Source organism: Pseudorasbora parva, chromosome 4 (genome assembly GCF_024679245.1).
Source record: "Pseudorasbora parva isolate DD20220531a chromosome 4, ASM2467924v1, whole genome shotgun sequence".
Classification (NCBI taxonomy): Eukaryota; Metazoa; Chordata; class Actinopteri; order Cypriniformes; family Gobionidae; genus Pseudorasbora; species Pseudorasbora parva.
The window spans coordinates 24771448-24785812 of NC_090175.1; the positions used below are offsets into that span (position 1 = coordinate 24771448).

The following is a 14365-nucleotide window of genomic DNA, read 5'->3' on the forward strand; positions in this document are numbered from 1 at the left end:
TAAAATGGCAGGGATTGTTAGTTCATCAGTTAGTTGATTAGAATCTCTTTAAACATCGAAAATACATTTTGGTCCAAAAATAACACAAATTATGACTTTATTCATTGTCTTCTCTTTCCAGGACTGTAGGGGACACTCGTATGACATTGCAATAGTGCTAAAATGAAAGGGAAAAATAAAGGTGAGCAAGCTAGGCTGTTAGCAAAAAATCCACGTGCTTATGTGCCTTGTAGAGCATGCACATACCTTAAATCTGATGGTTTCAGATGCTGCTAAAGTATCCAAGGATGCCACTTGTTTTTTTGGAAATGTGGAATAACTTTACAAACTCTTCTCAGGTTCTCCTCAAAGGTACAGGGGTATGACATTCTCTCCAGAATTAAGACCACAAGCAAGCTCCTTCAATCAACCAACGTCGCCATGGGCCTCATTAACAAAAACAACAATTACAGAGCAACAGGTTTTAAGGATGCGCAAGTCTCAGCAAAAGAGATTTGTGAACAAGTGGACACTGAGGCAGTGCTGAAGGACAAGAGGTTGCGGTCCACAAAAAGGCACTTCGCTTATGAGGCAGCTGAGGAGCCACAAATTGATGCAATGAAGAGACTGGAAGTATAATTTTTTAATACTGTGGTAGGACTGTAGCATCCAGTCTTTGGAGGACCGCTTTCAGTCTCTGGGGCAAGATAAAGACAACTTCGGAGTGCTTCTCAGCTTTAGCCAGCTTGATGCACAGACACGGAGGGACAGTGTAAGATTCTTAGAGATAAACTCACCTGTGGAAAAGAGGCTGATGTTGACAAGAGTGCACTTGCTACAGAGATGGAGAGCCTTCCAGAACTTCCCCAAGAAAAGATAACCAAATTTGAGCTCCTCACTTACCTCTCTCAAAATGAGATCTGTGAGTTGTACACAAATCTTTGGGTATCTCTCAGAATAGTTTGCACTCTCCCTGTGACTGTTGCTTCTGCAGAGCGGAGCTTTTCTAAGCTGAAATTGATAATAAAAAAAACTACTTGAGTATAATAAACTTGTAGGCTCAATTTTTTTGATCATTCAAATTAAATAAAGTTTAAGGGAAAAAAATACTCATAAAATGCCGAATGAACCATCATCTCCGCATGTATGTCTACGCCATGTGATTCCATGTGTATGTCTACGCCTTGTGATTCCGTGTGAATGTCTACGCTGAAACGAAGCATCATCTCTGCATGTATGTCTACGGCGTGTGCTTCCGCATTATGTCTACGGCGTGTGATTCCGCGTGAATGTCTATGCTCAAAACGAACCATAATTTCTGCATGTATATCTACGGTGTGATTCCGTGTGTATATCTATGGCGTGTGATTCCGCGTGAATGTCTACGCCGAAACGAAGCATCATCTCCGCGTGTATGTCTACGGTGTGTGATTCCGCGTGTATGTCTACGCCGTGTGATTCCGCGTGAATGTCTACGCTGAAATGAAGCATCATCTCCGCATGTATGTCTATGCCGTGTGATTCCGCGTGAATGTCTACGCTGAAATGAAGCATCATCTCCGCATGTATGTCTATGCCGTGTGATTCCGCGTGAATGTCTACGCTGAAATGAAGCATCATCTCCGCATGTATGTCTACGGCCTGTGATTCTGTGTGTATGTCTACGGCGTGTGATTCTGCGTGAATGTCTACGCCGAAACGAACCATCATTTCCGCATGTATATCTACGGTGTGTGATTCCGCGTGTATGTCTACGCCGTAACGAAGCATCATCTCCGCATGTGTCTACGGCGTGTGATTCCGCGTGTATGTCTACGGCGTGTGATTCCGTGTGTATGTCTAGGGCGTGTGATTCCGCGTGTATGTCTAGGGCGTGTGATTCTGCGTGAATCTCTACGCCAAAACTAACCATTATGTGTGTGTCCACACGGTACATGGATTTATATACATACTAAATTATGTTTTTTTGAAAATGTAAAAATGCAGAATGTTTTTTGTGATGGGTAGGTTTAGGGGCAGGGTCAGTGTGTGTGTGTGTGTGTTTGATAGGTATGTTTAGGGGTAGGGGCATAGCCTAGAAATCTAGACGCACCCTAGCGGCAGCAAATCTAATATGCCGTGAGTGTCGTCTAGCAACTCAATACACTTCTGAGCTGTAAAAACCAAACTCTGGTCAGGCCAATCACATTGTGTATAAAGTCGGTGGGCAGGGCTCAACATAATGACGGCCGAGTTACGCTTGCGTGCTACTAGTACACACAGAAGCTGGCAAACGGCGGTCTTTCGAATCAGCTTTGACCGCGACTCTGGAAGACTTGGAGTAAAGCTTTTCTCTGAGAAAAGAACAAAAAACGGCACTGAAGTCATTCTTAAAAAGGGAAGATGTGTTTGGAGTTTTGCCGACCGGACACAGCGAATGTTTAATCTATCAACGAGCTCCACTTCACTTTGCTCGGGTTAGTGGTAGCGCTATCCAACTGTGTGCAGAGGAAGTTTGAAAGACAACCGTTTATCCCGCCTCTCAGACTGAGCCCTGTCAATGGGGAGTTTCCAGACCAAACATCTTGATGCGGGTCTGGCTTGTCAGGCTAGTAGGGGCAGTGTAGGGGGATAGAATGAAATGGCGTTGATAAGCACGATAAAAGTGATTATGCATCTTGAAAGCACGCCAAAATGGCATATGAATTGGCATACATACGGTTTTTTTAATCGAAATTTAGCAGCCTAAATAGGTTTTTGTGCAAATCTATAATGGTAATGCAGCTACTGAGAGAGCAGTCCAAACTAATTCAAGTGGATTCAGGCCGAAACGCATTTGACCCATTCAGTGAACGTTATTTAAGCGTCAAAATGTGCACACTGCAGTTACGTTACAGTTTTACTTGAACCTAATGCTGTTAAACTGAATATACAAATGTTTATTTTATTTTTAAATATCCACATAAACAAGAAATTGTTCATTAGTATAGACCCCCTTTAATGTAGTTACCTGGGCCTCGCACATCACATTCGCAACCCCCTTGCGACGGGCCTGAGTTGTATGATTAATATCTTATGTTTCCTATTTGTTGGTTTGGGTTAAAGCATCAGATAAATGACTAAATGTACATTTTCATTTTAGACATTTTTTAAATTTCAGATTTGTTTGTATTGGCTGGATGGACCGGAATAAAAGGGAGCTCTGACACCAGGTGCGTGGAGAAAAGAAGATCTCCGGACAGCTGTGGCAGAAACCTCTGAGACATGACAGAAAGCTCTCGGATCAAGCTGGCATTTGAGGGAGCCTGGAGAACAGGGCATCTCAGACGTTCTGGCATTTGAACCTCTGACGGATCCATGAAAAGAACTTCTAGGACCATGCAGCCATGGTGCGAACCCCTGGTCCTGGAATTCAGAGGACTCTGGATGAAATGAGAAATGAAATGAATGGCCATGTTGGAAACCTCTTGGATGGTGCAAACCAAACCAAAAAGTAAAAATCAAAAGAAGTATTTACATATGATATATACAGTATGTACAAATCCCTCCAGGAGCAGCACCGTCAGACGCAAATACTGCTCCCTCAAGGCATGGGAGCGTCTCCTATTGCAGCCCGCAAGAAGCTAAGCTGCATGAGAGACGCCTAATGGAGTGGGCTTTTATGTGTCCTGAGGCAAGACAGAAAAAAAGACAGATTTGATTTAGCAAATTCCTCTCATGAGAAAATTATTTATATTTTATCTGGTCTTAGATTCACTACCATAAACCAGGTGTGGGACAGGATTAGCCCCAGATCAAATCGCTGGCTTGGCTCATCCTGCAGGAGAGCACTGAGCAGATTACAGCATTCTGTGCAGGAAGACGGGAGGGACGTCTGATTATTACCTTAAACTACATCTGCTCTATTTGATCATGTTATGGTGTTTTGTATGATTGTGAATTATTAATTCTATATCTCACCTGTTGACAGACCGGGCTTGGACCAGCACTTCTGTTTTAGCAGAAGCAGGTCATGATCACTAGGGAAATGACCGCAGAGCATCATGAACATCAGAATCCCTAGTGACCATACCGTCGCCGGTCTGCCGTGGTACTCCCCCCTGAGATGGTACTCTGGAGGGGAGTACCCAGCTGTGCCTGAGGAAAGAGATTTTGTCTGATGAGTAAGTTTGCATTAACGCATAACTCATCACTGGAGTGCCAAACAATACAGACGATACACACCAGAGTATGACCTGTATGCCGAACTCCTCAGAATGTCCCCACACCCGAAGTCAATCAGCTTGACTTCAGATGTCTCACTGTTTATGAGCAGATTGCCCAGTTTTATGTCACGATGGAGGACTCCGCGAAGGCAGCACATGTTGGCAGCGTAAGCGACCTGCCTCATGACTTGCCGTGCCTTCCCTTCGCCGAGCCTTCCACCGTGACGCCTCATGAACTGGTGCAGATTCTCACATGGAGAGGGACATTCGAGGACCATCACAAAGTGGTCAGGGTGGTCCTGCCAGTCCAGCAGCCTGATGACCTCTGGCACGCTGAAATCTTTATTCGCCAGGATGGTGAGGGCGATCTCAATTGGAAGGGGCTTTGGATGATCAGGCTATAAGAAAGATTTTATGATGTAAGATGGAGGTGGTTTCCCAAACAAGATTTAGCTCAGTCTTAATTGAACAAACTAACAAACATTTGCCAGTGGTTAATGTTAATATGAGACATTTTATTTTGTCCAGCCTACTTACAATGAATACACATTTTGTGTCTTTCATCTTTGTGACGTATTTCACGGCCACCTGATGAACAAAAAATAAAATAAAAAAATGAATTTGTGTATAAAAGCCATAAGATACATAAGAGGGCTTAAAGTGGTGCATCAGAGGGATGAGATTAAGCTAGATCATGTTTTGTGTGTGTTGACTTACTTTAAGATCATCCTCCAGACGTCTCCCTTCATACACCACACCAAAACCACCTTTCCCCAACTCATCACCAACAGTATAGTGACTGAAGATGTAGTCTATTAAAATACAAAAATAACATATCAACCTGTAACATGCTGTATTAAAATATCCAAATCCAAAACTTATTTAACTAACTCTCATATAATTATTTTGATGTTATATGAGTTTTAATTAATTAATAGAGACTATATAGAATATGCATAAAGAAAGGACATAGACTTTATTCTGTAGGAAAGTAAAGTTCCCTTAATTATTTTCCAATTCACACACACACATTATTTTTCAATTCACACACACACACACACACACACACACACACACACACACACACACACACACACACACACACACACACACACACACACACACTTACACACACACACTTCTCACAGATGGTTATGTCATTTACCATCACTACTTCTTCCTGGCTGTTTTCTGCCAGCCCTGAAGAAAGAGGGCAGCCTCCTCCACCACTCCTTTTCCTCCTTGCCACTGCCACCTCTTTCCTTCACCCTCCTCTCATCATTTTCACCTCCTCTTTTGCCTCTTTCTCCTTTGAAGAAAGAGGGCAGCCTCCATAATTTATTTTTCTTCTTTCTTTTCTCCTGCACTCTCCCCGACTCCTTCATCTTGTCTCCTCCTTCACTTTCTTCTCCTTCTCTCTCCATCAACCTCCTCAACTCCTCCTCAACTTCCTCATCACTTCCACTTTCTTCTCTCACCATCGCACTCAACTCCTCAAGATCCTCCACCTCCTCCTCTCCTCCTCCTCTCTCCATCACCTTCCTTAACTCCTCCTCAACTTCCTCATCACTTCCACTTTCTTCTCTCACCATCGCACTCAACTCCTCAAGATCCTCCACCTCCTCCTCTCCTCCTCCTCTCTCCATCACCTTCCTTAACTCCTCCTCAACTTCCTCATCACTTCCACTTTCTTCTCTCACCATCGCACTCAACTCCTCAAGATCCTCCACCTCCTCCTCTCCTCCTCCTCTCCCCATCACCTTCCTCAACTCCTCCTTCACTTCCTCCTCCTGACCTCCTTCCTTTTCTCCTCCTCCTTTCTCCATCACCCTCCTCTCTTGGCTGTTTTCTACACCAACATCAACAGGGGTCTCATCGCGAGGATGAGGATGTTGAACCGCCGTGTTGATGCTGGGTTTTGGGGGTGTACTCAGATGTTGATCGCACACCTCGCCAATCATCGAACTTACTTTACAAACTAGCTGTCCCATCGCTGTGAAAACTCGCTGTCGACCACTAACGTTACCCACAAAGTGAGAATGTGTTGCTTATAAACCCATATTCGAACGCGCTCTGTGACATCATAAAGCACACAAGCACACATAATCTGCTTTATCTGCTTTTTAAAAGTAAACAACTTTAAGTTCTATCTTCCTCTAATATCTTCTTGCGTTACGAAATTGCTGCACATGACCGTCGCATTAAAGGGTTTAGTTCGCCCAAAAATTAAAATGATGCAATTAATTACTTAACTTACCCTAATGTCGGTCGACAACCGTTAGAACGCCACTCATATTCGGAACACAAATGAAGATAGTTTTGTTGATATCCGAAGACAGGCCTTCATTGACACCAATGTCATTTCCTCTCTCAAGACCCTTAAGACGTCATTATACAAAGCCCATCTCACTACCCTATACTATAATTTTATGAAGCGATGAGAACAGTTTTTGTGAGCAGAAAAAAAAACTAAATAACGACTTAAATAGTGATGGGCCGATATCAACACAAAGTTTAGAACCGTTATGAATCAGTGTTTCGATCATCGCCATGTCACGTGATTCCAACAGTTTGATATTTTTTACGCTCTATGGGACACCCAATCCGAATCATGAATCAGTATGCTGATTCATAACGGTTAGAAACTTTGTTTTGAAATCGGCCCATCACTAAGTCGTTATTACTTTTTTTTGTTCACCAAAATACATCAAAATCGTTAAAAAAACGTTTTTTAGTGCCTTTTATGGGTCCTGAGAGAGGAAATCACATTGGTGTCAATAGGCCTGCTTCGGATATCAACAAAAATATCTTAATTTTTGTTCTGAAGATGAACGGAGTTAACGACATATAATGGTGTTTTGAAATCGGCCCACCACTATTAAGTCGTTGTTGCTGTTGTTTTAATTGCGCACAAAAACAATACTAGGCCTTTCTGAGCCATCGAATTTCAACAAATCTCCAGCAGGGAAGCTGAACAAACGTCTTTACGGGTGTCAAACGACATGAGGGTAAGTAATAAATTACAGGATTTTAATTTTTTGGTGAACTAACCCTTTAAAGGGATAGTTCACCCAAAAATGAAGATTTGACGTTTATCTTCTATCCCAGGGCAACATCAAGGGTGAGAAGCAGGGACGTTTGGTTTTCTTAAGAAGTTTGAAGTCACAGCAGTCCTGCATCTAGATGGCAGCTTCAGGTAAGATGTTCTCCCAAAATTGTTTGTTTTAAACATACCTCATTTTCGTTTTAGAGATTATCATCTCAGATTTATTGAATGGTTTTGTTAAAATTTCATCTGAACATCAACATTTATATTATTTGTCATTTGGATAGAATTTGTTGTCTATATGTGGAAATTGACAGATAGTAATTCAGATTTGCAGAGTAACAAATATTGTTTTATTTTGAAGTGAAACATTAAAGTTTTGAAACTTTGGGTAAGATACCTACCTTAAAATTGGGGCAGAATAAATAAGTCATAGTCTATTGCCAAAATAAAAACATAAACTTACAGTATAAATAATAATTATAGTAAAATTTCAAATGGTCAGAAATTCAGTGTCTTTGATAAAGATTGTATCATTTAATTTCTGTCATCCGTTTTTCAAAATTAAATTTAAAAATTGACAAGTTTTAATGAGTATTTTACTTTTATAACGTAAAAAAATAAATAAAAAATCATCGAATTGATCAATCGATCAGGTTTGTCAGATTATATAAAAAACTCTGATATATGTTCACCAATGATTTTTTGTGCTCTAACAACTAAATTGGCAAATGTCTCAATTTATTTTCCTTAATAATATATTGGATGGTGCACCGTCATGTGGTAGGCTACATGCTAAAGTTATCTGTAAATATGTTACAATTTAGCAATAAATGCACATTGCCCTTTTAGAAGTTGGGTTTTTACAGAAATAAGCTTCTCAGAGTGCATTTAATGCTCAATATTGCCCATGAACTCTGGATTAAAAGAGCACATTCTAGATGTCATTTAACTCAATGACCACAAGAGGCTGATATTTTCTAACAAATATCATTAGAATTCAATGCAGTTATGAAAAACTAACACAAAACGTGTGATTTCATCAGGTTTTATTGACATCTTGTGTTATGGACTGTTTCTCTAATTTAATTTCTCTCTTTTCCTGATGAATGAGGTTTGAGATTTTGGCCTGATAACTGTAAATGTATTTTTTTAATTTTTTTAAACTATGCAGCTATGTTAAAGTGCATTAACTCCTCACATTAAACAACAGTTAGTGAGAACCACAGGAGAAATCATAGTATTTATTTTTGAATAGCAGTATTTGTAAAAATGGGTTCTGGTTTGTCTTGTCATTGGTAGTTTAGCTGTGTTTTTTCAGGTATCTTAGTGACACATACTTGGCTGCTGCTAGTGAAAGGCAAGTGATTCCAGCATGGGGCAGATTGCCAACTTCCAAATTATTCCAAATGTGTGTTTATGCTATATCTGTCTGTATCTGTAATGTGTATCACAGGGCTTTCAAAACCACACCTTTACCACAAGAAACAGTTTATTTGATGCTGCAAGCCACTTAGAATCGTGCCACAGCTGTTCTGTCATGGTCTACAACACTCCCACTATTCCACTTCTATTACGGCTACGTTCTAATATGCCATCTCAATTGTTGCCAGAAAGGTCCCACCCATTGACCCCCACCCACACCAATAACTGCTGCATGAGACTGCATATTTAAATAGAAGAAGTGGCCAGTTCTTTTTTTTATAGCTAAATTTATGGCATTTAGGCCTCCACTCTGTATTTAAGTTTGACACATTTTATGGCAGCTTGACCATTCTAGCTTGATGCGTGAGAACAAACCTCATTGGTTCTTACACTGAAAATAAAGAGTCTCTTCAGAAGACTTAGATTCAACCGATTTAAATGGATTACTTTTACAATGTCTTAAAGGGTTACTTCAGTGATTAGCATATGGCTTTCTATCAGTAGAAACCCTGGAGTATATTCGAATGATCGTGCTGCACCCCCCCCCCCCCATATATAACCCTGAGGGATACATTTTCTGTCTTTTCTCAGTCTAGAAGGCACCAAATTCAAAAATAATTTCACATTTCTACACATTAATGACCCAGTTTAAATACAGATTCATCGTCCCAGCGCTGAAGTACCCCTTTAATAAACTTTTTGAAGCTTGAAAGTTTGGTGAAATGGATCAACATGTGAGTGAGGGCATTGATTTATTTCCCTTGAAATTATTACATTTGGTCACCTTAAATCCTGAGAATGACTTGCATCCAACTTCAGAATGCAAGAATGAACATTTAATTAACATTTGCGTCAGCTTGCACATTCTCTTGATAAAAAGAGATCCTGTTACATGTTGCTTGAAAAACAGAGTTGGGTCTTATGCATTTCAAACAACCTCCTGAGCACCACATTTTTCTTAGAGGTCATTTACACTTGGTGTTCTCTAGTCTAGAAATCTAGACGCACCCTAGCGGCAGCAAATCTAATCTGCCACGAGCATCGTCCAGCAACTCTCAATACACCTCTGAGCTGTGAAAACCAAACTCTGGTCAGGTCAATCACATCATGTATAGAGTCAGTGGGCAGGGCTTAACATAATGACTGCCGAGTTGCGCTTGCGTGCGACTAGTAAACCCCGATGCTGGAGAACGGTGTCCTTTTAAATCAGCTTTGACCGCGACTCTGGAAGACTTGGAGTTAAGCTTTTCTCTGAGAAAAGAACAAAGAACGGCACTGAAGTCATTCTTAAAAAGGGAAGATGACTTTTGCCAACCGGATACGGTGAAAGTTTAATCTGTCAACGAGCTCTGCTTCACCTTCGTTGTTCTGGTTGGTTGTAGCGCTGTCCTATTGCGCACAGAGGGAGTTTGAAAGACAACCATTTATCCCGCCCCTCGGATTGAGCCCTGTCAATGGGGAGTTTCCAGACGAAACATCTTGATGTGGGTCTGGCTTGTCAGGCTAGGTGTTTTCATGATGGGATAGCAGAAGTAAAACCACATAAGGTGATATGGTATAAATATTGCTGTAAATGCAGCTTTTATGCAGCAGTTGTTGGCCCTCTAGTAATGTGGTTTCCCGAAAGTTTCCTCTCCTGATCTCCTCTACTGATCTCATTCTTCACCCCTGTACTTCCTGGTACATAAAAGTGAATTGAACATCAGAGAAGCATACCGTTCTAGATTAGTTTAATAATCTTTCCTGCTCTTGCAGGATTATCCTTGCAGCAGGGTGCTCTGTGAACATATCCTACATTATTACAGCCTTCATATTCTGGCCAGTTTGTCCTCTCCAGTAGTTCCAGTAGGTCTGTGCCTTCTAGAAGCGTTAAGAGATAAGCCTATAGTGGAAGACTTTGTGGATGTCAAGATTTACTTGTAATAGTAAAATGCACTTTTATATTAGAATCTTAGACATCAAAACAACCTTTCCAAAAGCTAAACTTCTCTTGTTCCTGTGCCATCCATAAAACAGAATATTTGTTCATATATAATACATAACAGCTAAATCCTCCCAGATGATCATATGAATTTTACAGTATGAGATCTAAAGTTTCAATACAAGAAATGCAGTCCAGCCCTGACCCATTATAGGGATAAATCTATATGTAGCCACTGAAATATACATTTGATGCCAAAATGTAATCAGTCAGTTCAAATCTGTCTTTCAGAGGAGTATACCCTGGGTTCTTGGTTTGTATTATGGAGGAATGTGCATACAGTACATGGGGCGAACCAATAGGCTGTGAATTTTTTCATTTTCTTTTATTAAAATAATTTAATTCTTTGATATTCCACAAAAATATTGTATGTGAGCCTAAGCAATGTCATTTCCATATTTGTTGCTCATATAGGTTCAGAAAAAATACATTGTATATATATATATTGTGTATTATATATATTGTGTATTATATACACAATGTATTTTTTCGGAACCTATATACATACTGGGGGGATTGGTGCTACCAGAGAAAACAGTAATAAGGCGGTTTTCTTCCCTTTTGCCAAATAGTAAAACACCCATAATTCATACACTACAAATCAAAAGTTTTGAGACACACCGGAAAGAATGTTTCTCATGATCCAAAAGAGAACAAATGAGATACACTGCACCTGTCTGCTGATAAGTTGCTGATTAAAATTGTACACACACGTGTAAAAAAAAACATATTTTCATGTTTTATGGGGACTTTTCACAGACATACTGTAATGTTTTTTATACTGTTCAAACTGTATATTTACCCCTTAACCCACCCACCACAGAAAACTTTCTGCATTTTTACATAATTGATTATGTATGATGTATGATTTTTAAGCTGTTTTCCTCATGGGTACCAAAAAATGTCTTCACACTGACAATGATTTTACATATTGCCATCTTTGGGGGGACATTTTGTCCTCATAATGTAGAGACACACACAAACACATATATAGGGAATACCATGTGTATGTTTGTGTATGTGTGTGTACCCTATATTATGGGACCGAATGTCCCTGCAAGGCTATATATATATATATATATATATATATATATATATATATATATATATATATATATATATATATATATATATATATATATTTATATGGAAAAACAGAAAATCAATTTTTTTTTAAATTGTGAAAATGCTGAATTTTTATAGTCATAGGGCTTTATAGTCACAGGGCTTTAAATAGTCATGGTTAGGTTTAAGGTTAGGGGATATAATATACAGTTTGTACTGTATAAAAATCATTATGTCTATGGAAATTCCCCATAAAACATAAAACGTATATGCTACGGTTAGTGTCAAAACAGGATGTACTTTCATAACTTTCAGGAAATGCTTAAGACATGTACCACTTTCTTGTATAATTGGGCAGGTGGCCGTTTCAGTCACTGTGCTAAGCCCTCGGAAACAGTGTGTTACGTCTCACAGAGTGGGTGCGTGCCGGAGCACGGTCCCCACCAGGAGACTTGCGGCAATAATCATGGAAAGACTTGTGGATGAAAAAGCCTGTTTGAGATCACACTAAGTGAATAGGACAGCACGAGTAATACAGGGGTCTGTGTGGTTTTATAGTTCAGTGCCTGTGTTCTGAGCGTGCGCTCTTTTCAGCAACGTGGGTGGCGGGTTACACTATCATCCCTCCACCCTCCAACTCCCCTCAGCTCTGTATTGTCATTGGCTCTTTGCAGCCCTTCTAGTCATCGCTCAGCTGCTTGGAAAATGGTAATATTGTTTTTGTTTTTTTAATAATGAAAGCCTGAATTCCTAAATAGATGTGTTGAAAGAGTTGTCGTAACTGCAGATGTCCAAATTAGATTTACATATTAATAGTTTTCACTTAACACCAATAGCAGCAGCAGTGTTACATTAGCACAAGCGTCTTGGTGTCATCTGCAAAGGCACTCAGAGTGACACATAAACAGAACTGAGAAAAATAACTAGAAAGACAGAGAAACTTTCCACTGCTGTGTGTTTCCTTTTCTCCCCAAGTTCATTTTCACTCCCTCCTCTCTTAGCTTCCTCCACTTGTTTGCTTTTTATTTGTAGTGCCAAGCTTGGCGTTAAATCTTATTTTTCGGTAAATAAACCAGGTTCTGGTAGGAATTACATGCAACTTGGTGTGAGGTCTGCTTCGTAAAAAGGGGCCTGGAACCTTTTATCTGAAATGTTTTCTGTTTGTGTCCTTTGTATAGATGCTTTCTGACAGCTTAGAATGAAAAAGAGCAGGTTTTATCGCGTTTCTTGTGGTGAGTTTGTGGAATTTTTCCCCTCTCCAGGCATTGTGGTCAGAGTTATTCGATGAGGCTGTATGTTCCCCCATTTCGTTCCTTTGTTCTTGGCTGTCCCATAAGTAGTTCCAGGGTTTCGAGTGCTCTCTCTTTCTCTGTGACGGTCCAATGTGACACCTGCTGTGGTGAACATGAATGGAGTAAGGGAGTCTGGAATGGATGCAGCTGCCCATTCCCACCACTGCCACTGGTCTTCCAAGTACCAGCAAGAGCTGGACCTGAGCTACAGCACACTTGCTTTTTCACCGCTTTCCCTTAATTATTTTAGTCAGCTTTTCCACAATCTGTACTCTTGAATATAACATTCTGAGAACTTCGGTGAACATATCGAAGATCTATGAGATAAAGTGATTCTAAGAACCCCTTGGTTAAGGACTAGAAAACATATCTGTCCACCAGAGGTCAGTATTTTATTAAGAAGTACTGATTTCAGGAGCTATTAAGGCATTACAGTATGAAGTAATTTTATAAAGTAAAAAGTAACATGCATATCTCCTTAAAATGTTAAATATATATCAAAAACATTTGTATTTTTCTGCTAATAAATAATACAATAATTACAATATTTTTTCAAACACATATACATCTATAGCTTAAAACATACCGAAAGTTCTTGTGTGAGGCAAAACTAAATAAACATTACAACATGCCCCTTAGGTGTTTTGGGTTCAATTCCTGATTTTATATTGTAACCCTTAAACCAGACCCATACTTAAGTGATACTGTGTTTGTTAAAGTGGTTTATATACTGGCCTGATCAGTTTAGAACGTTTATACTGGGCATACATAGCAGCCCATGTCAGTCTGTTGCTCTTCTTCCAGCATCTGAAGCCGTCGCCAGCATAGCCCTTCTCACACTGGCAAGTGTAAGAGCCTTCTGTGTTCATACAGCTGGCTTGGTGGCTGCAGCGATGGTTGCCTGTCAGACACTCATCTTTATCTGTAACACATAAGAGAGGAAAATGCAGGTGAGAGCTGTTGATGAACTGGCCTGTCTGCAACAATATAAGGACTGGTTTTATAATGTATTTTAGACTGAACATATGTCTACTGATTTTCTTTTTTAAATCAGACTGATTAATCAGGCTGCTTTTCTGGAGATTAATTGTATATGAGGAGCTCTTTTCCAAAACGCTATAAATCAATTTGAATAGTTTTCATGAAAATGTCCTTTTTTTACCTACACCCATACACTTGGTAATATTCGATTTATCCTGTGAAAATGGTCTAGTGACTCAATCTTAACATGTTAAACTATGTTTTCTTTCAAAATGCTACAAATCCATCCTTTTTATATGTAGTTGGTGTATGTTTTAAAAAACAACAACAAAAGAACAAACAACAAGCAACACGTCACATGCAACATATGACATAGGGGTCAAGACAATTGCCGGTTAGAATTGCATTCCGG

General features: G+C 39.8%; 1 protein-coding gene and 1 long non-coding RNA gene across 2 annotated transcripts in view; one reads left to right on the forward strand and one right to left on the reverse strand.

Annotated features, from left to right (window-relative positions):
• Window positions 1–1107: 1107 nt before the first annotated feature.
• On the reverse strand, window positions 1108–6670 carry LOC137073980 (serine/threonine-protein kinase pim-1-like). Its single transcript, XM_067442693.1, has 8 exons — window positions 6421–6670; window positions 4881–4975; window positions 4701–4751; window positions 4183–4561; window positions 3919–4095; window positions 3719–3807; window positions 3476–3626; window positions 1108–3380 (listed from the first exon to the last, which is right to left on the reverse strand). Exons 3-7 carry the CDS (start codon window positions 4725–4727, stop codon window positions 3618–3620), a joined length of 681 nt encoding a protein of 226 aa, XP_067298794.1. The 5' UTR covers window positions 4728–4751; window positions 4881–4975; window positions 6421–6670; the 3' UTR covers window positions 1108–3380; window positions 3476–3617.
• Window positions 6671–6762: 92 nt separating this feature from the next.
• Window positions 6763–14365, forward strand: part of LOC137073156 (uncharacterized) — an 82151-nt gene continuing 74548 nt past the window's right edge. The window contains exons 1-2 of the long non-coding RNA XR_010904739.1: window positions 6763–7171; window positions 7272–7359. This is a non-coding gene — a long non-coding RNA (uncharacterized lncRNA). The remainder of the gene's footprint in view (window positions 7172–7271; window positions 7360–14365) is intronic.

Bases quoted from the DNA above. Each gene is read 5' to 3' on its own strand.
- LOC137073980 (XM_067442693.1), bottom strand. From the start codon at position 4,727: ATGAAAGACACAAAATGTGTATTCATT. The intron at 4,562-4,700 runs GTAAGTAGGCTG...TCTTTCTTATAG, and splicing joins ACACAAAATGTGTATTCATT to CCTGATCATCCAAAGCCCCT. The intron at 3,808-3,918 runs GTGAGATATAGA...CTTCCTGCACAG, and splicing joins CAAGCCCGGTCTGTCAACAG to AATGCTGTAATCTGCTCAGT.